This window comes from Staurois parvus, unplaced genomic scaffold, assembly GCF_062004578.1.
Source record: "Staurois parvus isolate SC_StPar_1 unplaced genomic scaffold, SC_StPar_1.0 ptg000018l, whole genome shotgun sequence".
Lineage (NCBI taxonomy): Eukaryota > Metazoa > Chordata > Amphibia > Anura > Ranidae > Staurois > Staurois parvus.
This window is the reverse complement of record NW_028317814.1, coordinates 4,299,130-4,325,670: the sequence shown is the minus strand read 5'-3', so window position 1 is coordinate 4,325,670 and position 26,541 is coordinate 4,299,130. Positions and strand designations below refer to the sequence as shown.

The window sequence follows — 26,541 nt, the reverse complement described above, 5'->3', positions numbered from 1 at the left end:
TTGCTGTGAATTTGGTTGATGACTCTGACATCACAGTGAATATGTATTTTTTCACCCACTTTCTCAGGCAGACGTACAACATGTAGGTGCAGTATTATCTATACATCCCACATCACCACATCCTTATGTATGACACTAGTGACAATTACACAGAAGCCGACTGATATGCATAACATTTTTTGTCTCTTCATCTGGCTGTTTTGTGTTAGCAGAGTCACTACACCTGCCTGTGACCGTCTAAGTAGACCCTTCACAAGAATACAAGATGGACAATTAAGCACAGGTAATTTTTTAATTTGTCGCCAATGACCCATCTACCTTTTGAATGAAACTCTGTATCTGTATAGTTGGTTATCATTTATGTGTAAAGCTTCCCATTTACTAGTAATTATCTTTTTTTTTTTCAATTCTTGTTTTCAGAAAAAAAAATTTATTTTCAAATTATTTTGAGGTGAAATTGGTGTTAATATTGGATGAGAAATTTTGAAGGAGCAGGATAGAAATCTTTTCTGGAACAATTGCATTTCTAACAGTGTATGTAGTTTTCATTTGAGAAAGTCCAATCATTCCAAAAACTTGAATGTGAATATTAAGCAAATTTTCGAGGCACTTTCAAACAACATTTGTCGAGTTGTCAGATGTAATGGTCAGAATTTTTGTAGTAATGTTTGTGTGAACACTCGTTTGAAAATCAACTAGTATATGGCCAAGTGAAAAGTTTTTTTAGCTTTAGATTGAGAGCTGAAGAATTAGAACCATTTTAGGTCTTTATTGTTGAACATTTTGCCACTTGTCTAGCTGCGAGTGGAAGAAGAACATGAACACAGATCCCAATACAGTCCTAAGGGGGGTTCAAGCCCTTCCCTACGCTAATAGAAAAAGGATTTTATTTTTGTATGTGTTCCCTCTGCAATCGTCATCTATCTCAGTGACTACCATTGCCACGATAGTAAGTGAGAAGATTGTTCCCTATACGGACACAGGAGATGCTGATTCCTTCCCACTTTTTTTTTTTTATTCAACATTTCTCATTTTTAATATATGTACAAGATGCGACAATGTAATTTCTGGAATGCCCGCTGTGTAGCCCTATGGTGGTGAGTCACACAGCCAATTGCGCTTGAGCATGTTCTGGCATATTCTAACTTGCACTCACTTGGGTCGCAGACCAGTTGACTTAGTCTATATAGAGTATAGCATGAGTGTGTGTGTTGCACTGCTGGCAGAAAATAAGTAACAGGAATCTCGTGCAGAGGATTAACATCAAATTCTATGTGAAAATTGGCAAAAGTGCTCTGTTACAACACACTTATGGTGAACATTCCATAAAGAAATCAAATGTTTTTGAATGACACAGGCAGTTTAAGGAGCAGCAGGAAGATGTCCACGATGGTGCAAGAAGTGGGCAGCCAAAAACACAAAGGACTGATGCAAATGTGGCAAAGGACCAGGTTAGGGGAATGTTTGGGGGAAAACACCAGAACTCTAATCTGACAAGGATTCTCCACAACAATGCTCCTGCACATAATACGTTAAGTGTTTGCGAGTTCTTGTCCTAGAAATCCATTCCGAAATTTGTCCAACCCCCTTATTCCCCTGACTTAGCACCCTGCAACTTTTGGCCGTTTCCAAAATAAAAAATGCTTTAAAAGGACACAGATTTGATGACATTCCTGAACATTCAGCGTGCAGTGATAAAGATACTGTGCAGCAATCCGTAAAACGGATTCCAGGAATGTTTCCAGCCATGGCACAGTCGTCTAAAAAAAAAAAAAGCATTGCTTCTCAAGGGGGCTACTTTAAAGGTGACAACACCCGCTAGTGTATAGGTAAGAAATTTTGTTTTCTTTTTTTACAGCCCATTCTGAGAATTAAATTGTTGCACCTTGTATAGTTCCATTTCTAATACATCTGTAGTTCATTAAACATTTTTTGCAGGCATCCATTATATTTAAATGACTATTTTAATTTATAACTGAAACCACATTCGTTATTTTCTTTTTTTCAATATCATTGTATTTGAAATCATACATTTTCTTCATTCATTGTTCCTGATATACTTGTATTCATGTGTTTGTTACAGAATGTTAGCTGGATATGAGACCTGAGATTGATAGGCATAGAAATTTAGTGCGGGTTGGGAACATGTGCATATTCATGTGTATTCCCAAGCCGCACAACAAGCTGTACTTTAGTGGAAGCATGGGGGTGCCACGAATTCTTCAAGGCACCCCCACGCATTGGCACCTATGGCGTGGTTTTGCCTGTACCCAGCCACATGGTGATGCAGTAGGATGCGACTAGGTCTAGTGTGATTTTAAAGAAATAGTCTGGGACTTCTTTCCCCGTATTTCTTGCAGGTACAGCAGCCCATTGAAATGACCACAGGCATGCATATATATGTAAACCAAGGCTTAACAAATGAGAATTAGGAACTAATGAGTACACAGCTTGCTAAACACTTCACAATCTGAATGTACTTTGCACATAAATGTCCTTTACATTTATCAAAACACTGAAGAGAACTTACCTAAACTATTCAATGAATCTGTATACTACTAGGAAGGACCTTGGACTACAGAGTTGTTGGTAGACCATCAGAGTGAGAATATTAATTCTAGCACAAGAACTCTTGGTTAACTCTAAACTGATGAGCTGTAAAGGCTTTTAAATTGTCACCTATAGAGATTTTTGGATGCCGTGTTTTTTTTTGCGATATCACGGGTGCAAGCAATTTTAAGACTTGGCATATTTGGTATCTATTAACTTGCAACCTTGCCTCTTTATATTGTACCAAAAACTGGTATTTATATTGTGTGTGTTTGCACTAAAATTCATTTTATTATATTTTTCCTTGAAAATTTGCATTTAATAAACAGTTGCGCAAATATCATATGACAAGTTTAAAAAAGTTTAAAACTATCATCTTTTTATTTTACAGGGCCTCTGCTTTCAGAAAATATTTAATGTTCTGGGGATTTAAGTAATTTTATTGTCAAAAAATTAAGATTTTACATGTGTACAAAAAAATGAAAGCATTCTCTCTAATGCTGAACTAGTTAAAGTAACATTAAAGCTTAGCTTTTTTTTTTGTTTAAAATAGTAAACATAGGTCATAACAACATACATAGGTAACATACATAACATAGATCATAACAACATACATAGGTAACATACATAACATAGGTCACAACAACAGGACATACCTACCTGTTCTGTGCAATGGTTTTGCACAGAGCAGCTCAAATTCTTTTCTTGGGTCTGCCGCCGGAGCTGCTGGCTCCTCCTCTTTGGCAGGTGCCCCTGTAGGAAGCTGCTTCCTATGGGGGCACTCGTGCAGGTTTGTTCCTGAGCCGCCTTGTATGCGTCCATTGACACAGGGTGGCTTGGCTTCACCCCCTGCTCCCTCGTCAAAGAATTTGATTGACAGCAGCTGGAGCTGATGGCTCCCGCTGCTATCAATCTGTGCAGTGAAGCAGCATGGAGCCAGGAGAGCTACGGCTCTCAGGCACATCAGTGGATTGGTATAGGACTCAGGTAAGTATAAAGGGGGTGAGAGGGAACACATGCAGCACAGAAGAGTTTTTACCTTAATTCATAGAATGCAGTAGAGTGCTACTAAACCCAGGACCCTGCATTTACTATATCCGGTCTCCCACAGTACACACAACATGGAAATGCAAATATTTTAGTAAATATAAACTGCTAAATACCTTTTCTCATCAGCAGTTAGAGCAGTCTTCTGACTTCTATCAGTGGCCAGCAGAGAACCGGCTACAGCTTGTAGGAGGAGTTTTCTTTCTGCTCTAGGAGGATGCAGGACCCCTGACCTCTGTCTGGACAGTGCTGATTGGCCCTGTGCTGATCACATGCACTCTCCCAAGAAAAAAACAAAAAAAAACAAAACTTCAGCAACACACACCAAACTGAGCATGTGCAGAGTGACTCCACACGATATGTCCTATCAAGAGATAAGAGGGGGACACTGGAAGAAGGGGAGGATCAGAGAAGGAAGGATCAATCAGCCTTTTCAAACAATGCAAAGGATTAAGCCCTTAGGTTCCACAGTGAGCATATCAAGCAATCAATTTTTTTCTAATGGTTAGAAAGATCAAACAGTCATTTTCAACTGCAGTGACGAGAAAGTTCAAAGCAGCAGGATGGAAATTTTTTTCTCGAAGAAACAGTGTATGTGGTTTTCATTCTGGAAAAGCCATTCGTTCCAGAATTGAATGTATAAAGCACAGGAAATGTCAACTCATCAAATGTACTTTTGTATGAATGCTCATCGAAAACCTACAAGGGTATTGCCAGGTTAACTGACAGGCAGCCAGGATTGTTTTTACATTTGTTGCTAATTTGCTTGATAAATGTCCCTCTGTGCCAAGACAATTTTCAGTCATCCAAGGGAGAAAAAACATTAGAAGTTCTGGCTATAAAAGTGTGAACAGGTTTGGCTGTAGCTGCAGGTCTTAGTCTAGGTTCACACCGAAGTGTTTTGCGGTCCATTTTGCAGAAACGCACTACAGTCTATTTAACATGATTTCCAATGGGACACGTTCACATCTCCGCCATTTTACCTGGTGCGTTTTTTGCAAAGGGTCAGGGACTTTTTTTAAATGCAAAACGTTGAGTTTTTGTTTCAATAGACTTCAATGGAGATGCTGCAGAAATGCATTTTTATGCATTTTTTATGCGTTTTGCGCTTTAATCTGCCCAGCAACAAGGTGGGAAAAAAACTAACCACGGTGCGTTTTTGCACATGCATTTTTGATGCGTTTTGTTTTTTACAACTTGTTGCTGGGCAGATTAAAATGCAAACTGCATAAAAAACGCTCTACATGCATTTCTGCAGCGTCTCAATTGATGCCTATTGAACGTTTTGCATTTAACAAAGCCCCTGACCCTCTCCAAAAAACGTACCGGGTGAAAACGTGGTGAATCTGTCCCATAGGAAATCATGTTAAATGGACATCTGTGTGTTTCTGCAAAACGCGATGGAAAACACATAGGTGTGAACCTAGACTTACTGCCAAGAATAGATGACAGTGTCCACCTCATGGTGTTGTGGCCGTCCTGCTAACCTACAACACTGTGTGGGTGTGAGGACATGTCATTAGTGACAGACGTAGTCACACATGACACTACATCTGTCATTTCCTGCAACCCATTATTTTACATTTAGTATTCTACTTTTGAATGTATTGTTTCACAAAAATGAGTCATCTTTTAACATTTAAATGAATTGTCTGTACTAAGCCTGGCCATAGATGAGTAGATGCCTACTGCCAATGAGAGGCCATTGGACATGTGTACTCTAGGTAGACCAGGGGCGGACTGACAACTCATGGGGCCCCTGCGTCCTTGCCCAAACTCAAAAAACCCTATGAAAAAAGGTACCAGGGGCATCCCATGGGGCCCCCTATTGACCCCGGGCCCTCGGGCTATGCCCGAGTTTCCAAGTGGTCAGTCCGACCCTGAGGTAGGCCATGTGTGATATAATTACTAGCTTGTGTTACTGGCGCACACAGCGCAAGCAATATTTGTATGAAGAATATTGCTTACATGGACAAGGCTGTACATTGCTGCACTAAATCAGATGTTTCTGAAATTTCAGACTATCAGTGATGGTCTGAAATGCACCATGTACAGCAGGCATTGCACAAGCGTCAGGTGTTTAACCACTTGCCCTCCGGAGGATTTACCCCCCTTCCTGACCAGGCCATTTTTTGCGTTACGGTGCCGCGTTACTTTAGCTGACAATTGTTTTTTATTTTTTTGCGCTATAAAAAGAAAAGACCAACAATTTTGAGAAAAAAAAACATTTTTGACTTTTTGCTATTAACCACAAGCCTACAAGGCACTTATACCCCCTTCCTGCCCAGGCCTATTTCCAGCTTTCAGCGCTGTCACACTTTGAATGGCAATTGCGCGGTCATGCAACACTGTACCCATATGACATTTTTATCATTTTTTTGAGACAGATGGAGCTTTCTTTTGGTGGTATGTAATCACCTCTGGGATTTTTATTTTTTCTTAAACAAACCAAAAACCACTGAAAATTTTGAAAAAAAAAAAAAGTTCTTAGTTTTTGTTATACAATTTTGTAAATAAGTGATTTTTCTCCTTCACTGATGTGCGCTAATGAGGCTGCAGTGATGGGCACTGATAGGCTGCACTGATGGACACTGATAGGTGGCACTGATGAGGAGGCACTGGTAGGTTGCACTGATGGGCATTGACAGGCATCACTGATGGGCACTGAAAGGCAGCACTGATACATGACACTGATATATGGCGCTGATAGGCGGCACTGACTGGCACTGATAGGCGGCACTGATAGGCGAAAATGACTGGCACTAATGGGTGACATTGAAAGGCAGCTCAGATGGGCACTGATATGTGGCATTGATGTGGCACTGGCACGTTGCACTAATGAGCACTGACAGGTGGCACTTCTGGGGCCACACTGATCATCAGTGCCCTGATGATCAGTGTACATGTCCCCTCCGTGGAAAGCCGATTACCGGCTCTCCTCTCCTCTCGAGCTGTCAGCGTGACAGCTCGAGAGGAGAGAAATGCAGATAACCGGCATTTGCGTGTTGACATGTGATCAGCTGTGATTGGACACAGCTGATCACATGACCGAGCCAACAGCTTCGGCTCTTTCCGTGATCCGCTGTGTCCGAGGGACACAGCGCACTGCCGATCGGCGCGCGCTCCCTGAGCTGCGCATGCGCAATGAGAATGGTAGGACCTCATATGACGTCCTATCAGAACGAGAGAACCACCTTGCACCCGTCATTGTACTATAGGGCAGGCGGAAGGTGGTTAAACATGTCCAGTAAAAAAAATTTAAAAATCTAATTTTGTCACAAATTTAGGCCAAAATTTATTCTGCTACATGTCTTTGCTAAAAAAAAAATCCCAATACGTGTAAATTAATTGGTTTATGTGAAAGTTATAGCGTTTACAAATGGTGGTATATATACTGTGATTTTTTATTTTTACAAATAATGGCGGTGATCAGCGACTTATAATGGGACTGTGGCGGGCATTCTGACACTGGGGGGAGCTGACTTCCCCAGTGACACCAATACAGTGATCGGTGCTAATAAAAAGCACTGACACTGTACTAATGGCACTAGGCAGGAAGCGGTTAATGTGGGGTGATCAAAGGTTTAACAGTGTGCTGTGTGTGGTTTTACTAGGGGCTGTGTCTGTGTGCCTCACTGTAAGCACACTGCTTTGCATGGCCATGCAGAGCAGTTTGCAGGAGCTGACAGGGGAGAGAACTGTTTTGTTTACAAACAGTTCTCACCCCGTCGGAGAAGCTCAGCAATCACTGGGCACCAGCAAGTAATCACCGGGCCAGAAAAATACACAGCAGCATGTCTATTAAAATACACACAGCACATAATGTAAAACAGCACACAGTTAACCCTTTGATCGCCCTAGTTGTTAGACCCTTCCTCCCCAGTGTCATTAGTACAGTGTCAGTGCTTTTTATGAGCACTGATCACTGTATTAGTGTGACTGGGGATGTCAGTGGCAGTTAGTCAGTCCCCCCCAGTTGCAGAATGCCTGCCACAGTCCCGTTATAAGTCGCTGATCGCCGCCATTACTAATATGAAATAATAAATAATTCCAGTGTATATATACTGCCATTTGTAGATGTTAGAACTCTCATGTAAACCAGTTAATTTATATGTATTGGGAGTTTTTTTTAGCAAAGACGTAGCAGAATAAATTTTGGCCTAAATTTTTGATGAAATTTGATTTTTCATTTTTTTACTGGATATGTTTTATAGCAAAAAGTCAAAAATATAGCTTTTTTTTCAAAATTGGTGGGATTTTTTGTTTATAGCACAAAAAATGAAAAAGGCAAATACCACCAAATGAAGCTCTATTTGTGGGAAAAAAATTACACAAAATTTCATTTATGTACAGCATTGCATGACCGCGCAATAAAGTAACGCAGAGCTGTATCGCAAAAAATGGCCTGGTCAGGAAGGGGGGTAAATCCTCTGGTGGGCAAGTGGTTAATAAGAATGTATTATCACAAACGCATGTATCAGTATAGAGTGCTGTGTTTTTCCACGTGGAAGGAACAGGTAGTCCATGCAGGTTAAAATCACAAATGGATCTTCATTATTATTATTATACAGGATTTATATAGCGCCAACAGTTTGCTCAGCACTTTACAATGTAAAGGGAGACAAAACAGCAACAATACAGTTCAATACAAGAGGATTAGGAGGGCCTGATCCTAGGAGCTTACAATCTAAGAGATGCCCTTCCTTTAGTGTACATCTGTGCAGAACCAATGCATGGCTCTTAACACCACCTATCTGCATTCAAAGCAGCACATTGGTCCAACATGGAAATGCATGAAAATCAGTGAGCATCCATGCAGCAATATACTATGGGCACTGGTGTGCACTGTGAAGAGAGTGATGCCAATCTGTCATAAATGATGCTTTACACTGGTTTTTTACTCTCAACTTCATTGAAATATCACAAAGTGACATTTCATTCATTGTTGCTCACTGTAGATGCAGTGTATTGTGTTGAAATATGCTGCACAGAAAAGAAAAGGACAGCATGTTCTATTTTTCCTCAGTGTACACCGATGCTGCGCACTGGTGTAAACCTAACCATTAAGGGGCGGTTCACACTATAAAAACGCAGTCCAGATGCTTTCCGGGTGCATTTCTGCATGCGCATTTTTGGTGTGTTCTGGTGCATTTTTATGCATTTGACGTGTTCTGGTGCATTTTTGATGCCTTTTTGATGTGCTCTTGTGCATTTATGATGCGTTTTTGACGTGTTCTGGTGCATTTTTGATGTGTTCCAGTTCATTTTTTCACCGTTTCTTCAATTTAAATAGGGACAAGTGCGTTCTTGATGTGTTTTACCGCATTCCACTACAGTTCTGTGTAGGAAAAATGTAGCCTGTTCTTTTTTTCTGCATCCGGAACGCACTGGACCTGCAAGCACTGAAGTGAACTATGACATTGACAACTACATAACCTACTTTGTGTGTTTTGGATGCAGAAAAGAAGTACACTAAAACACATGTAGTGTGAGCTGACCCTAAAACATAAGGCCTAGCACAGCACTTTGAAGAAAAATCCCAAGGCTGCAGTCACTGCGATTCTGCCCGACATCCCAAAACACTAGATGTGAATGCAGCCTAAATGTTGGGTTTCACCAGAACAGCAATAGAGGGGAATCTATTAGTGGGGACACCTATTCTGGTGATAGCTGGCAAATTGCACTGGAATAATGGCAAAAAGCACCATGCATGTTCAAGTGCCATTCCTTTTCAATGGTAACTAAATGCTGTGTGTTTTTGCCACGATCGTTGCATGATAAATCACAACGCACGAAGCAGGAGCAGGACGATGTTTTGGGTGGCAAGCTCTGTGCGTTGTGGTTTGCTGCGAAACCGCCCTACACTTAGGTGCCATTGAAAATGAAAATCACCCGAACATGGTGGCACATGGTGCGCTCTGCCCTTCTGCCTGAGGGATTTTGCATTAGATTCCAAAACACCAGACGTGAATGCAGCCTAAATGTTGGGTTGTCACCAAAACAGCAATAAAGGAGAATCTTTTAGTAGAGACTCCTAATCAGATGACAACTGTCTAAGAGGGAATTATCCTCACGTTAGGGAGATTTACTCTCACCTACTGCTGTGTCCGCAGGACAGGAAGTAAAGGGAAATCTCACCAATGGAGCACAGATGGCAAAAAAGAAACCGACAGGTTTTACCCAAACCCTGCACTATCCAAAATGGTTTGGCTTTGTGTATACTTTAAGATAAATGTGAACAGCTATGGAGCTCTGGTATTTGTTACTGTTGGGCACACTAGGAAGCTGGGAGACGATGTGTAAGGTCAGGGAGGTGACAGTACAGCAATTTTCAGAATACAGGTGAGCTCTTCCTTACTGAAGAGTCAGATTCAAGCAAAGGTTTTTCTTCATTAGAACATCTGTCCAACAATAATAAAACCCTGGACTTTTGGAGTCTGATTTAGCATTAAAATAGTAAACTTCAAAACATACAGTGACTTCTGCATTATTCTCTACTGTAAACCGTTCTATAATCTAGTCTATAATTGTGCTTCCTGTTACGCAGCCTAATTTACACTCTTTTTTTTTATTTTTAGGTGTAGGGCCCTTTTACACTGCTGCATTTTACCTTGCTAAAAGCGCAAGAAAAACATAAGAAACATATTCCTATGGGACTTTTCACACCACTGTTGCAGGTGCACTGCATTTTGAATAGTCCTGCATGCTGAATTTGTGGTGCACTTTTCAAATCTGCACCAAAAACAGAGCTCCCCATTGAAACTAATGGAAAATGCATCAAAAACGCACCACTCTGGCATTTTTGGTGCATTTTTTGAGGCACGTGTCCATTTTTCACAGGTGCACGCCAACCACAAAAAATGGACCAGAAATGCGTTTTTGCAACAGAACAGTGTGAAAGCACCCCTTACCCTATGTCAATAATTAAAGACTGTATTTGAAAATAACAAGATGATGATGTATGAAAGGTCTGCTAATAAGAATATTTCTTAATACTCATAGCAATAGCCAGGACTCCCATTTGGTTTTCAGACCTGGACTGCAGAAATGACAGTTGGAAGCGGATTGGTTGTGATGGGCATTTCATGTAACACACATCTTTGTATGTAAATGTGTTATTTTTGGAAGGTGTATGGAATGGGTAGAGCTCCGGTGAGGTTTTTAATGCTGTCTGCAAACTACCCCTTGTTTTCTTTCTACACAAACAACAACAAAATCATCTTTTCAGTTGATTGAATTAGTGAGGTTCATATTTTATACTTTACCCCATTAGGGAGATCTCCCTACACGTCTGTCCTGGTGACACTCTGGGGTATATTTACTAAAGCTGGAGAGTCCAAAATCAGACTCCCTTCTGCATAGAAACCAATCAACTTCCAGGTTTCATTGCCAAAGCTTCATTGAACAAGCTGAGGTTAGAAGCTGATTGGTTTCTATGCAGAAGGGAGTCTGATTTTGGACTCTCCAGCTTTAGTAAATAAACCCCTCTGTGTTCCATGGCTTGACATGGTGTCTCCAGTGAAGCAAGGACAAGGACAAAAATCCCTCCCCTACTGGATCCAAAACGAATCGAAGGTTTATGTAAACCTGTCACCTTTTAATAGTAATAAAACTGAGATGTAACAGCTCAAGTTGGATCTGCTTATATTTTGTTTTCCCTCATCAACACAATAATAAAATTGTTAAATTAAACCTTTGTTTTCACTGCATACCTTATTGTGGAGGCAGTGACATCATCACTGAGTCTCTATGGTTCTCTATGCAATGCAGGAAGATAATGACTGATGGGAGAGGCCAGCAGGGTGCTGTACATAGCATCCTGAAAACATTACAGCACCCTGCCTCTGTACTTCTCCCAAGCACCATCAGGATTGATGCAAGCAGTGGGCTGGCTCTTGGGAGGAGTTATGCAAATAAAAAAGGTCTTGCTGGGTAGATGTCAGTTTGGAGGAATGGGCATTCCTCGGCTGGTGGTATTTGCATGCAGACCACCTTCACCCATATGTAATGCGTGATTGAAAGGACTGAAATCTAGTGAATGAAAACGGGGGCCAAGGACAGTCAGGCTGGGGAGGAAAGATTTAGATGATACTGCACAATAAATATTAACGGCTGTAGTGAGTGTGGATAGAGGGGGTCCCATAAAAAGTTACAACCAAAGAGAAAAATGCTAACGGGACTTTACGAGGCACACAAGGTATGTTACCAAAAGTCGCATTTTATTGAAAAAAAACATGTTAGAAACTTTCAAAGAATGAATATACAAAACATGATAAACACATCAAGCTCATAATATATATAAAAGTAAAGATGATAGCGCATACACAATCTGCAGAATTAATATGTTATAGGAAACAAGCTCTTGCATAGGATCTCAATGCGTTTCAGGTAGCAGCATTCACCCTCATTGTTTGCCTGTCAGAAAATACCTGCTAATCTGGCCAAAAATGCATTGTCCCTGTCACTTCCTGTGAGCTGAACTGAAAGCACAGGCAATCTTATCTTCCTTCCAAACTATTTTCCGCAAACTACTTATTCCCCTATCTCCACATCTTGGAGAGGAAAAGCGGAAAATACGTCTGTAGTCCAATCAGGATTGCAGCCTGAATGACAGTCATGGCTATCTATGGAGATAAAGTACAGTGAGCCATCCTAGGACAGGAGTTATCCTATTTACAAGATCACCAGGTGAAAATAAAGAGAAAAAGAAATGCCTAAAAAAGAAAACTAATGCAGCCACCACATCTAAGAACTTGTAAGCTGCAGTGTATTATGCTATTGCTTTTGGATCTAGATCAGGGGTGGGCAGTTCATTTTCCCAAGGGGCTACATAAGAAAATGAGACCCAGGGGCGAACTGACAACTCATGGGGCCCCCGGGCATTAGGGGATCATGGGGCCCCTGTGTCCTTGCCCAAACGTAAAAAAGCCTATGAAAAAGGTACCAGGGGCATCTCATGGGGCCCCCTACTGTCCCCGGGCAGTGCCCGAGTTTCCAAATGGTCAGTCCGCCCCTGATGGGACCGTTCTGTTTGTGGCTGGTACCTCCTGTTACATGATTCTGTCATCTACAGACCACACCTCTAGGCTCTGAATGTGTGTGTGTTTTATTGTTTCAATTTTTTTTTATTTACTTGACCTGCATCTGAGCACCACAAACCAAAAGCGATATTCAATTAATTTTTAATGTTCAAAGCAAACTCCCCCGTCCATCCATGTCTCCATGCTTTATTTTGCTGAAAAATCACTTAGAAAAAAAAACACCCCTCTAGCATTTCTGCCTATGGCCATTTTGAGTAAGGACAGATGATTCACGTAGCAATTACTTCCTGGAATCCATCTGCCCTTAACCCAGGCATGCAGGCAGCAGAGTGTGCTTAGTTGAGAAAATACCTCCTCCCCTCCTCATGACTCCTGAGATGTATAACATTTGCCTAGGCATGGAAACCAAGAAGTACGAAATGTAACTGTTTAACTCCTGGTTCACATATGTGCAGCCGTGCAGGCCGCAATTTGCACGGGCATGAGAGCCCATTCATTTGAATGGACTCCCGTGCCCCGGGACATGCAGGGAAGAAATCCCTGCACTACTTGGGAAATTGCAGCCCGCACGGGAACCGAGATTCCCAGTGCGGTTGCGATTTCCAGTGTGTGTGGCGTGCCATTAGAATTAATGGCACCCACCAGCGGGTCCTGCATTCTTCTGTGTGGGTGGTGTGGGTCCCGCAGCAGCACCAACTGCACAGATGTGAACCAAGCCTAAAGCAAATAAATGTGATATACTTTCCTATCTATTTACTAATGCTAGCAGCATATGGAATAAAATAGCCAATGTTGATTGAGAGAGTAAAGTTACACTTTAATAACCTTTTGGCAAAACCATCCCCCCTAAAAATGTCTTTTTTTGATTTCAGGAAAGGACATCAGCCATTAGAAAGATGAAGAGGAGAAGTAAAGCAATCGTGGTCCTGTTATTATCTATCTGCAGAATAACAATGACAGGTAAGTATATAGTTAAGTACTTTGTGCTTTCAGCGCGCTGCTGCTACTACTTTAACCACACCTACACTCTAGATGATTTTTTCCCCGTTATGCCACATCAATACAAATCCTCCAAGCAAAAACCTGTGCTGACTCAGATACTGACAGCAATAAATGTTTCAAAGAAATGACTCATTGCCAATCATTAAGTGAAATTCATATTTTTCTGCATCAACTCATTTTTCACTGTTAAAATATTTAAAGGTCCTATTCATAAAAACTGCTACTTCAAAATATTTATTTCTCAGAACACTTACCAGCTAGCCAGCAAAAAATAAATAAAAATATGCTGTCTACCAATTTGCATTAAAAATAGAGGTTTTATTTGCTGATACTTTGTTTGTGGCTGTATGCTGATTAGGTCTCTTTTGAACTTTGGTGGAAAAGTTTTGCTGCCAGATTGGCTGCCTCTGCTCTGCATGCCCAACACAGCAAAACACTTTTCCCCTGCGCTGGGAATGGACTTGGTGGAACCAGTAAAGATGTTCTGAAATATGCACTGCTTGCTGCCCTCAACAGACCAGGTTGGTCCAACTTCACTGAATGCAACTACAGTTGTGGCCAAAATTATTCAACCCCCACTGAAATTGAGTGTTTTGGCCAGTTTGACATTGCTTTTGATCATTCAGTCATCTTGCTTACATTTACATTAAAGAGGCACTTGTAGGTCAGACAAATATAACATAACAGTTATAATGAAATAACCACAAATGTCTTTTCTGTGCTCACAGCATTATCAGTTTTATTCAACCCCCAAGTGACATTCAATCTTAGTACTTAGTACAGCATCCTTTTACAGTTATAACAGCTTTTAAACGTGAAGCATAGCTTGACACAAGTGTCTTGCAGCGATCTACGGGTATCTTCGCCCATTCTTCATGGGCAAAGGCCTCCAGTTCAGTCACATTCTTAGGCTTGCGCACTGCAACTGCTTTCTTTAAGTCCCACCAGAGGTTCTCAATCGGATTTAAGTCTGGTGACTGCGATGGCCACTCCAAAATGTTCCAGCCTTTCCTCTGCAACCATGCTCTAGTGGACTTGGAGGTATGCTTGGGATCATTGTCCTGTTGAAAGGTCCAACGTCTCCCAAGCCTCAGGTGTGTGACGGACTGCATCACGTTTCCATCCAATATCTCCTGGTACTGAAGAGAATTCATGGTACCTTGCACACGCTGAAGCTTCCCTGTACCTGCAGAAGCAAAACAGCCCCAAAGCATGATTGACCCTCCACCATGCTTCACAGTAGGCAAGGTGTTCTTTTCATCATAGGCCTTGTTCTTCCTCCTCCAAACATAGCGTTGATCCATGGGCCCAAACAGTTCTAATTTTGTTTCATCAGTCCACAGAACACTATCCCACAACTTTTGTGGTTTGTCCACATGGCTTTTGGCATACTGCAGTCGACTCTTCTTATTCTTTGGAGACAGCAAGGGGGTACGCCTGGGAGTTCTGGCACGGAGGCCTTCATTACGCAGTGTGCGTCTTATTGTCTGGGCTGAAACTTCTGTACCCACATCTGACAAATCTTTTCTCAGTTCCTCAGCAGTCACACGGGGACTTCTCTCCACTCTACGCTTCAGGTAGCGCACAGCAGTCGAAGTCAGCATCTTCTTTCTGCCACGACCAGGTAGCGTTTCAACAGTGCCCTTTGCCTTGAATTTGCGAATGATGCTTCCTAAGGTGTCTCTTGGTATGTTTAACATCTTTGCAATCTTCTTATAGCCATTGCCCTTCCTGTGAAGAGAAATCACCTCTTCTCTTGTCTTCCTGGACCATTCTCTTGCCTTCACCATGTTTGTAACCACACCAGTAAATGTCTAGAAGGAGCTGAGTATCACAGTCATTTTAAAGCTGCCTAATTGGTGCTTATTATGCTTGATTGCTGCTCGGTGACATCCACAGGTGTTTTCAATACCTGATGGAAAGCACCTGTATGAACCTCTGTTCTTCAGAGTGGTAGTCTTTAAGGGGTTGAATAATTGTGGCAATGAAGAAACCACATAAGAACCATTTACTACTGTATTACATAAACAATTGATGTCATTTTAGTTGCATTTGGGTAGTTACAACGTCCTTGTAGGATTTGATTCTGAATACAATTCCAAATGTACACTATAGTCCCTAAACCCCTTTACAGCATTGGGGGTTGAATAATTTTGGCCACAACTGTAGAAAAACAAAAAAGGGGCGCACTGACTTAGTGCATTATCGTTTAAAATATTTATTGAAAGAACAATGTAAGTATTATACTCTCAATAAACATAAAAACACAAGCATATCACACCGAACAGGATAATAAATCCAAGCAGCATCTGAGTCTATACGATGGAACCCTGGATGACCAACTGGCTAACGCTTTTCGAGTCCACAACCTCTTCCTCAGAGCCAGACTCTGAGGAAGAGGTTGTGGCCTTTCGGTGCGCCCCTTTGTTTTTCTAGTTGCATTCTGCTCTGCATGCCCCTTACTTCTTCTATTGCAATCTTTATTTAAAAAAAAAAAAAAACATGCAAGACCCTTACACAGGGCTGCTAATAGAAACCATGGTGCCCCATACAGCTAGCCTCTGACAGGGCCCCAACCGCCCCCCCCCCCCCCCCCCCGACACACACACACAGTTTACTCTGCTTCAGTTTTGAATGGACACAGTACCGATCGCTCATTGTGTTAATTTAGGAAAGGAAGGGGATGGTAAATGTGACATATTTCCCAGACATTTCCCCCACTCCATCCTGACCGATCTTATCATGTGATTGCAGCTGCCAGAGGGAAGGAGAGGATGGAAGCTAGCAGCACTGGGGCACTCAGGGCGAAACATATGGTTCACATGAAGGCTGATGAGTGCGGCGGGGGCAATTACTGGAACTGATCCTCTGTATGGTTCTCTCTGCAACAGCTGAAAGCCAGCGGGAGGGAGAGGAGAAAAAGCCAGCTGCTGCAGGAAGAGTCATACAGGGGATCAGTTCTAGTAATTGCCCCACCCCCCGCTGTGGCAATCGTCCTCCCTGCCCACATCAATTTCACCCAGCTGCCTGGGCCCTTTACAGGAGGCCTGGTGGTACCCCTTATCCGCAGACCTGCCCTTACATATTGGTAAGCCAGTGGTGGATTGGTCATACTGGCATCCACTCATTTGTATTTAGGGCTCATTCACACAGGTGCTCTGCCCCATAAACCATGAAGAGCTGCTTTAGCACTGAGCTGCATGCAGACAGCCCATGTAAATGAATGGACACGCATCGGCTGCACTGACTCACCTGTACAGCTGAGTTTGATAGGTCCACAAGGATGGCTGCCATACAGGGGAGGAATTCGTAGAGCTCAGTGGAGCACAAATATGGTAATATCACAGCACTCTTAAGCCATCCAAGGCAAACAGCACCACTCTAGACCTGTACCTCCTCTCCACTACGGACGCTCTGGGTGCTGACACCAGTGCTTATGATCCAAGGTCCTAATAATCATGAACTGCACACTGGGATTGACTCCTTCATACACCATTATTAATCCGCTAGTCACATGCAAAACATCCCTTCCCAGGGACCACCCCACTTGGTGCATTTCACCATAATGGGAGCAGGGTCACAATTGCAAGATGTCCCCTCTAATATTCTGGGGACTACCCAAAATTTGGGATTTTCTCTCACTTTCACTTACTGGTATAGTCTCCTTGTCCTAAACAAGGACTAGTATGTGAATTTTGTTTTTTTGGCTGGGCCGCAGTTAGCTCAGAATGATTGTATAGTTTTTTCACCTGGTTTTTCCCTAAGCTTAAACCAATTTTTGTATCTTTTACCTACCGGTAACCCTTTAATAAGGCTTGCCTGTAGGTGCCTGCACCATTTAGGAGATATTTAATGTAGAAATGCCTGTGATGTCACGGGTACATGCGCACTGCACTCTCAATGGACAGCATGCCATCTATTGAGAGAGCCATGCCGTGGCTGAAACTTCAACAATGTCAGGGCAGGGTCACGCACTGACTGACGACAACCACCACCCACAGACCAGAGTCCCTCGGGGCGCGGAGTCTAAGTCCCAGGCTGCCCTTCACCAGGGCCCCTGATGGTGGGGATGGACTTGACGCAGCCAGGAACCAGGTCGCTGCCCCCGAGACACCCCAGCTGCGGTAATGGCCGCCGCCAATGGCGTGTAGCTGGTAGGGACCAGATAGACAAAGAGTAGTCGGACAGGCCGGGTCGATAACAACGGGACAAACGGTACAGAACGGTAGACAAGAATAACAGGTCACAGGCCGGGTTCAACGACGGAAGGTCAGATCAATGGAAAACGCAGAGAATGGTCAGTCAAAAGCCGAGTCAGATTCCAGGAGAGCCACAAGAGTATAAACAGAGCTATAGTCACACTAACACACAAGACTCGAATGCAAAGGGCACATGCGGACAACAGGCTTATATGTGATCAACCACACCCCTCTGGGGAATGGAACGCAGAGGCCTGAAGGCATAAAAGACCCCCACCATGCTCTGCAGAAATCCAAGATGGATGCCAGCACATGGAGCAGCATAACCTCTGGGAAAAGGTAAAACCTTGACACACGTGCATATATGTGGGAGTGATGACATCGTGGTCAATCAGATAGCTGCAGCTCGCGAATCCGGAAGGAACACCGGGTGAAGATGGAAGTTTCGGGGAGCCATGACAGCACTCTGTTGGAGGGCTTTATTTTCAGGTAAGCTCTTAACTTGCAGGGATACGATATTTATTAGGGTTTTTTTTTTTGTGGTTTACGACCGCTTTAAGTTGCCTTGTGATTTCTCACTGTCACTAGTATCACTGGTTATAGTATGAGATTTCACAAACAAAAGTAAGTTATGGATATTTATATTTCCTTCAGCTAATCCAGTAGGAGGTTTATGCCGCTGGTGCATGCTGGGGGAGGATATAAATAATTGGGACAGACCAGGTGTTCTCTCTCTTGCCTCAGACTGAGGCCTGAGGAGGTGCTACTAGATGGACACCTGCTGTTAGACCCAATAGCCTGTTTTGGGGCCTAACGTGTGCTGAATTGGTCCTGCTGGGTTTAGAGGAAGCTGTGCCAAGGAGAAGGTCCAGGAGAGGCTCCACAGTGGAGAGAGCCAGGAAGAAAACTGGTCTCTCAGAAGGTCCTGGTGACTCATTTGGAGGATGCACTAAAATTTAGGAATGTGCTTATAGTGTTGCCATTGATCTGGAGAGTCTGTACTTGATCTGCTATGGTATCTGGGACCCCCTACTCCTCACTTCCTTAACCGATCTGCAATAAAATGTTAAAAAGACAAAAGTGACTGGTGCCCAATATTTCTCAGACCCCAATTTTACTAATGGACTGGGGTGAAATGCTAACCAGCCTCTGCCTCTGGAAAGCTACCTTTTGGGGTGTCAGGGGGGTGCTACAATGGTAAACAGGACAAATAGAGGGGGTGAATTTCCCTAACTGGGTTTCAGACAATAATGAAAACGTGACAGGTGTTCTAATCTGCAATTTATCCAAAACTAAAAAAAAAAAGTTTTGCCTTTAATTATACATTATTGGTAAGGATAGATCATGTCCTTTGGAATAAATCCTATTATGGTGAACACATCAAGCAGGCACTCCTTACATTTTGTATGTGCCTCTGCCACTTGTGTATAAATAAAGATGTATGAAGGAGTCAATCCTGGTGTGTGGTTCTTGATTATTAATTTCACAGCCCTCATCATTAATTGATTACATTCTGCAGCTCCAAAACTGAAGGTCCATACCTCCAAAGGGATCAGGAGCTGAGGGAATAGTCTGCAGTAGCCTGTGCACTGCACCTGCAATGCATTGATCATGGGTGCAATGCTCTGTAGACTCCAATGCAAAAAAAAATAAATAAATGCACGTTTTTTTCTTTCATTTGTGCAATTATAATTTTTTTACAATAGGTGGATAATGCCTTTATTACAGATAAAACAACAACAAACAACAGATATATGCTTTAAGTCTACCCCACTAATTTTGGCTAAAGCTGTACTGAAAGCCTTTATAGTACATTTGCATGCACATCTTTTTTTTTTCAATGCTTATTTGTATGTCTTGATCTCGCAGTTGCAGGTTGTGAAGATCTCCTCTGTTATGTCGATTACATAGACACCTTGACGTGTAAATATAACGACAAAGATGGAACCAGCATCAATTTAAATTCCGCAGTTGTAGAATGGTAAGAAGCATATTTATTGAGAGCAAAAATGTCCTAACTTATACTGTATATGCCCCCCCCCCCAACACACACACATACCTTCTTGGACAACAGTATACCAGCCTTGTTATGTATTAAAGAACTCTAGGCATGGTCTTAAAGAAGAATTCCAGGTATTGGACAAGGTGGAGAGGCTGTGACACACAATCTCCACCTAAGCCAATCAGAGAACGCTTTGCAATCATTCAGGATATGCAAAGAATTCTTTGAATAGCCCCCATGCCAAGTGGCTGACCTTCTGTGTTCACAATGCATCGGGCCGGCTGCTCAGCACAGAACATGGAAGCAAGTGGAAATCACTGGAGTAGCTGTATCTATTTCAGTGTTTTCCAGCTTCCAGGGGCATCAGCCATTTCTGGTACTGTATATACATAATTACATTGGTTCAAGCTGGACCTCTTCTAACTATGTAGAAATATACCATGCCTGGAATACTTCTCTCCTATATGTAGCACTAGTATAATGACCAGTGGCAGATTTCCCTCCATAACAATGAACAAGGATACTACAAGGCACAGGGATAAAATGGAGGCTACTCCATATAATCCCAATACAGCACTGATTGTTTTGCCATTAGGATTGCCATGTATTAAGATGTTTATTCAAACGCAGGAAAGATAATTTATGAAGGCCATATAACAATTTGAAAAATACAGAGGTACTTACAAGCCTTTTAGTACAGTTAGGAAAAGATGGGGCTTCTGTTATATTTCTGTTGCTGTCTGTACTCCTGTTGCAGAGATTTTACATCATGACCAGCTGTCACTGAAACAGGAAGTGAAGCAAAATCTCAACTGTGGATCCAGACAACGAAAAACTGGCAGAAGTTCTAATTCTTCCCTGTTCTACCCTAAAATAAATAAAAATACTTGCCAAAGAGCAGACTCCATGAGAAGCCTACAATTATATTTATTAGCCAGTAAAACTTCAGTTTGGCCCTATGTGATGGGAGCTTATGCTAAATCCTGTAGTCAAAAAACAGTTAACACTCAAGCATATCATGTATTGTGTAGACCCGCCTTTTTCAATAAGGGTGCCTTGAGGTTTCTTCAGGGGTGACTTGGCAAAATGCCTATAATTGACCAAAAATTGTATACAAGCCAGTGGAAGATAAAGCCTGCCTTTTAGTTACACAAAGTCACAGGTTTTCATTATGCACCAGGGGCAGACTGACCATTTGAGCACTCGAGCACTGCCCGAGGGCCCGGGGTCAGTAGGGGGCCCATGAGATGCCCCTGGTACCTTTTCATGGGCTTTTTTGGGTGTGGGCGAGGACCAGGGGCCCCATGATCCCCTATTGCCCGGGGGCCCCATGAGTTGTCAGTCTGCCCCTGTTATGCACCATTACAACCTTCTAGCCGCCAGCATCCCAACAGCCAATTACATCATCAGTTGATAGGGAGGATGTTGGTCCTCTGCACAGCATCCTTGTTTGACCTTCCCCTGCCCTACTCCATCACCACTGGGGTCACATTAGCTGAGTGATGGAGAAAAAGTTAGGGAGAAGAGAAACATTGGAATACTAGCCAGTACCAGTGTGCAAAAGTGTATTTTATTTGGGAGAATAAATCACCCTCAATTTTAGAGGGTGCCTTGAGATTGTCCATAATTTTAACGGGTACCTTCACTGAAAAAAGGTTGAGAAACACTGGTGTAGACAGCAATTGTGTGTGTAAGAAAGCATCATTTCTACACCCAGTTGTGGGTAAAACAAAAGTATAGATCAGTAGTCAGGAAGTAATTTATGTATTTATTGTCTTTTTTAACCTTAACGTTGTTGATTTTAAAGAGACCTGGGCACTGCTGCAGATTTTTTAAATATGGAAAAATGAGGGAAACCTTCACACCATCCCTACTGCTACTTTGTTACACTTCAGGTACTGTGGGGGTGCATTTCCTTAAAAGAGAAGTATGGCTAAGTACCAGTTCACATATATGCAGATTGGATGAGGTTTGAACCGCATCCAGTCCTCATGACATGTGAAATAATATTGCTTCCTATGGTGCCTGTTCGCATATGTCTGGTGCACTGGTTGTACATTAAGTACAGATTCAGTGTGGTTTGAAAAAGAGTCATGTACGATTTCTGAGCAGTGCCTTTAGGTTCAGGTGCAGATTACAGGCTATTGACTTCTATGGGAACCATTTTAAACCACACGTGTGAACAGGATAAGATCCTGAGCTAATCCTGTCCTGAACCTGATGTAAACCTGACAACTACTGTATTTATTAGCTGTGGAACCTAAGCTTCAATCTTCACCACCCATGTGTGAATCAGCTTTAAAACTTTTTTGGTCACACTTCTCTTATGGGTCACAGTAGAGCACTTACTTTTTCACTCCTGTGACCCAGAATCAATCAACAGCAGGTTAAAGCCATCAAACAGAGCTGCTTCAAGATCTGGCAGAATCCCGATAATATTATCGGAATCCACCCAGCTGCTCGATCGAGCAGCTGGCTCTGGCTCTCAGCACACACCTGAGAGCCAAAGCCAGCTGTGCTTGCCCCTCTTTCCATTCCAGCATTCCAGTGAGCACTGCAGGGGCAGAGCAGAGAACAGTGACTGACAGTGCTCACATCATCCATAGCAATCTGTCAGAATCCAGTATCTTTAACTTAGTGTAGGTAAGGGAATGGAAACGAAGGCAGGCCATAGACGAGTTGAAACTTGAAAATTCTGTAGCGCATTAAATGTTTAATTTTTATTTTTAAAAAATCCATCATGCTAGATGAGGCAGTTTCAATTGCGGCATGAAAATCACATGTCACAGCTGGCACACTAATGATGCGAAAGACTAATGATTCAAAATGTTCATGCGGTTTTTGCATCATCTGTGGCCTGCATAAATTTTGATTGGTTGCCCTAATAACAAAGATTTCCCAGTCCCTTTCTTATCCCCCCATCTAAAGCCCAGCTTTCCCTTTCCTACTAAAATATTACAGATGCAAAATATCTATGATCGGCTTATTGTTTTATGTTTTTTTAAAGGAAACTTGAAGAGGAAAATGAGAACTGTGAACTGAATGCATCAGATGGCGAACTTGAGTATATCTGCACCATTGATATGACAGATTTCAGTTATAGCACTGAATGCACAATTTTCCTAACTGCAGCCATCAATGAGAATTATATTTTAAATAAAACCTGTGGACCATTCATCATTGGAAACAAATGTAAGCCAGCAGCCAAGCTGTATTTTGTATTGTAGTAGAAGTCGACTATAACAAAACATGTTTTCTACCATAGAAATATGAGGTCTGGAGGGATTGCTGACTACATCCTGTTGTATATTATTCATTCTTTCAGTGGTGATTCAGCAGAGGGTTATCTACAGTCTTCTGGATTCCAAATCCAAATGCTTCATTATTACTACCCATTATAACCAGCATGAAAGCATCTGACTATTAAACACCTTAGAGAGTTGCTACTTACATTGAGGAATAATACAGTAATTCTATAGTCACTCTTTAACCCCTTCCCGTCTAAGAGTGAAAAAAATGTTAATGCCTAAGCACAATTACAATTTTGCCACTTTTACATGCGTTAGTAAAACTGTACATATCGCCAGAGCTACATTTTGTATCATATATATATATATACACACACACACATTGCATCATGTCCTTTGCTGATTTTAAGGCTTTAAGTGAAGATTATCAACTCCTTTTAATAAATCAACCTGGTGTTCCAAATACAGTATATTCTCATTGATATACTATATATTCATAACCTAGATATCCATGATCCATAATACAAAAGCAGCTTACAAATTTTTGATACAGTACTGTCATATAACAGTCCCCTGTGGTAAAGGCACTTTCTTTTGGAAATACTAGTTGCCTGGTTGCCTGTGTGCTCCATACTTTCTAGGACACAAATTAATAAAATGACAGGAGCCAGCAGGGAGAAAATTGAACTTGGCCTATAAGAAAACTGTATAAAGTGGGGCATGATGCCAACAATACTGAAAGATAGATTTTGGGTTTACATAACCTTTAAATAAAAACAAAAGAATGTCTAGGAATAGGAAAAAGTTGTGTTTATCTTTTTTGTCCAGAGTTCAGCTAGAAATCTCAAAGAAAAAGTGGTGTCACTGTCTTCACTGCTGTCTGGCAGAGGTGTATCAATCACAAAAGTGGCTGGACAGAATTACAAATCTTTTGGTAGATGACACCCTTCCCAATGATGTACTTCAATAGTGTATTTAGCTGTTTGCTTGGAGATCAGCATTAGTACAATATTCATATTTTAATTGTTACCTTCTTCACCAACAGTTAAACCACGGGCACCACTCAATCTAAACGTTTCTTTTTCTGAGAATTACAATTTTTCCTGGAGAACAGTCTATGACTCGGATATATATAGAAGTAATACACTGGTCTATGAGTTGAGCTATAAGAAGGATACCGGATCTTGGCTGGTAAGAGTATTTGCACACATTGGATTTGTCTGTGATTGAGCAGTGGCTACAGAGCAATTCTCCTATTATTGTGTTTTTATAGAACCAAAAGACTGTCCAGCTTTATGAAGATGAGAAAAGCATGGTCCTCTTGCGATCACTATTTGAAGATGATGAAATATATGTTGCCAGGGTCCGGGCTCAACCAAAGACCTTATATCAGGGCCATTGGAGTAGCTGGAGTACACCAGTATCATGGAGAACCCCAGCAGATGGCATCAGCACTGGTACTATGCAGTAACATATAAATACCGGTCATAATTGGTTATACAGCAAAATGAGGTCAGATGTCAAAACCCATTGTCACGATATGCGGTCAGGTTCAGAGACCAGTTGCTACAGCAGTTGTAAGGCTTACCTGAAACCAGCAGGATAGGTACACCAGCAGGTCCCCCTGGGAATGACGCAGGCTCACCTGATGTGCGGGGTCTAAGTATTAACCGGTTTTCACCAGAGCTCCTAATGGTGGAGATGGATTGGGCTGCGTGTTAATACCAGGTCGCAGATCTCAGGATCACCCCACCAGGGAATGAGCAAGCTGGAAGCCAATAGCAGATCAAACAGTGTAGGAATCAAATGGAAGCAGAGTCAGTCACAAGCCAAGGGTCGGTCACGGATGGTAGTAGATTAGGATGAGGCAAAATCGTAGTCAGTAGCAAGCCAAAGGTCGGTAACGAAGATGTAGACAGCAGCAGGAAGGATGAGCGGGATATTGGCTGGGAAGGCACAATAATCTGGCAAGGAAGAAGTGCATGGACATGGCTTTTATAGGAAGTTCCTGGGAGGAGCAAGGAGTTCAGGGTTCAAGGCAAACAGGGCCAAGGCAGGATCATCCAAAGAATTGTCAAGGGAGCTGTCCAGCATTCCAGATGGCTCAGTGAGAAGAAACATTGCCTCTCACTGCAGAAGGCCCACGTTCAATCCCAGGCTCTGACACCCATCTTCATCCTGTAAACCCACCTACTTGTTTTTTTCTTTTGCACTTATCGGCTTACATTTTAGCTGATATTTTTTTTTTCTACTATAGTTAAGTGAATTTTGAATTGAAGCACCACATTGTGATATTCAAGTCCAAATACTATTTTCCCCATCATATTGGAATAAATTGCAAACAAACTGCAACAAATGTGTATTTGGACTTGATTATCACATGTGGTGCTTCAATTCTAAATTCCCTTATTCACAACCCGTTGTGGAAGGCCTTAAGTGTGAAGAAGCTTGCAGGCCAATATTCAACTTTTTTTTATTTAGTATTGCCATACTACATCATGACAGCAATAATAAAAACAGCATTTAAAGAAACCAGCTGTTTGCCTACTTTCCCAAGCTTGTTGATTTTAGTTAGCGTGTGTCAGCTCAGTGTAATAAAAAAAAAAATAGTTATAGAACTGTGTGTGAATTTATAAAAACAACGCTAACCCACTCCCAACTCAATAAATGCTATAAATCACAAAAAAATCAACTACAACACCCTCTATACATACTGTGCTATTTATACCATATTTTCCCCAAAAAAAAGTGCAATCACTAGTTTTGCATATGGCTAGGGTCAGTGTCACTACTGATAGCATGAGGCGATACCTGGACCCCACAGAGGTTGCACAGCCAGTCCAACTACTCCAGGATGGCACATAAATATGTGCCATTGCCAGAAGGTCCTCTAGTGGGCCATGTGCTCACTACCTGGTACCATAGAGCTCGATTGGCATTGGCCATTGAACACCAGAATTGGCAGGTCCACCACTGGTGCCCTGTGCTTTTCACAGATGAGAGCAGATTAACCCTGAGCACATGTGACAGACATGAAAGGGTCTGGAGAAGCCATGGAGAAAATTATGCTGCCTGTAACATCATTCAGCATGACCAGTTTGGTGGTGAGTCAGTAATGGTCTGGGGAGGCATATCCATGGAGGGACACACAGACCTCTGCAGGCTGGACAATGGCACCCTGACTACCATTAAGTATTGGGATGAAATCCTTGGACCCATTGTCAGACCCTATGCTGGTGCAGTGGGTCCTGGGTTCTTCCTGGTGCACAACAAACTACTGAGTACCATTTTGAGTTGATGCAGTGACATTTCAGCAAAATGGACTAGCCTGCTGCATAATTTCTTTACTTTGATTTTTGGGGTATCTTTGAATTCAGTCTTCTGTAGGTTGATAATTTTCATTTCCATCAAACGATGGGCATCCTTAAGTTTCTAACACATTACCCAGTCCA

The 26,541-nt window shown here is 42.1% G+C and overlaps 2 protein-coding genes across 3 annotated transcripts in view; one reads left to right on the top strand and one right to left on the bottom strand.

Annotated features, from left to right (window-relative positions):
* Positions 1 to 26,541, bottom strand: part of NSMCE1 (NSE1 component of SMC5/6 complex) — a 433,288-nt gene that overhangs the window by 101,008 nt on the left and 305,739 nt on the right. Inside the window, exon 2 of one of the 2 annotated variants that reach the window (XM_089682187.1) lies at positions 3,714 to 3,876. The exons of the other annotated variant lie outside the window; for it this stretch is intronic. The gene's annotated coding sequence lies outside the window, so the exon portion shown is untranslated. The remainder of the gene's footprint in view (positions 1 to 3,713; positions 3,877 to 26,541) is intronic. 2 annotated transcript variants of the gene reach the window in all.
* IL21R (interleukin 21 receptor) overlaps positions 145 to 26,541 on the top strand; it is a 48,611-nt gene continuing 22,214 nt past the window's right edge. The window contains exons 1-6 of the mRNA XM_089682164.1: positions 145 to 283; positions 13,511 to 13,598; positions 19,709 to 19,820; positions 22,849 to 23,033; positions 24,135 to 24,280; positions 24,363 to 24,546. Of these exons, the coding sequence (XP_089538290.1) occupies positions 13,535 to 13,598; positions 19,709 to 19,820; positions 22,849 to 23,033; positions 24,135 to 24,280; positions 24,363 to 24,546 (691 nt within the window). The 5' untranslated portion in view covers positions 145 to 283; positions 13,511 to 13,534. The remainder of the gene's footprint in view (positions 284 to 13,510; positions 13,599 to 19,708; positions 19,821 to 22,848; positions 23,034 to 24,134; positions 24,281 to 24,362; positions 24,547 to 26,541) is intronic.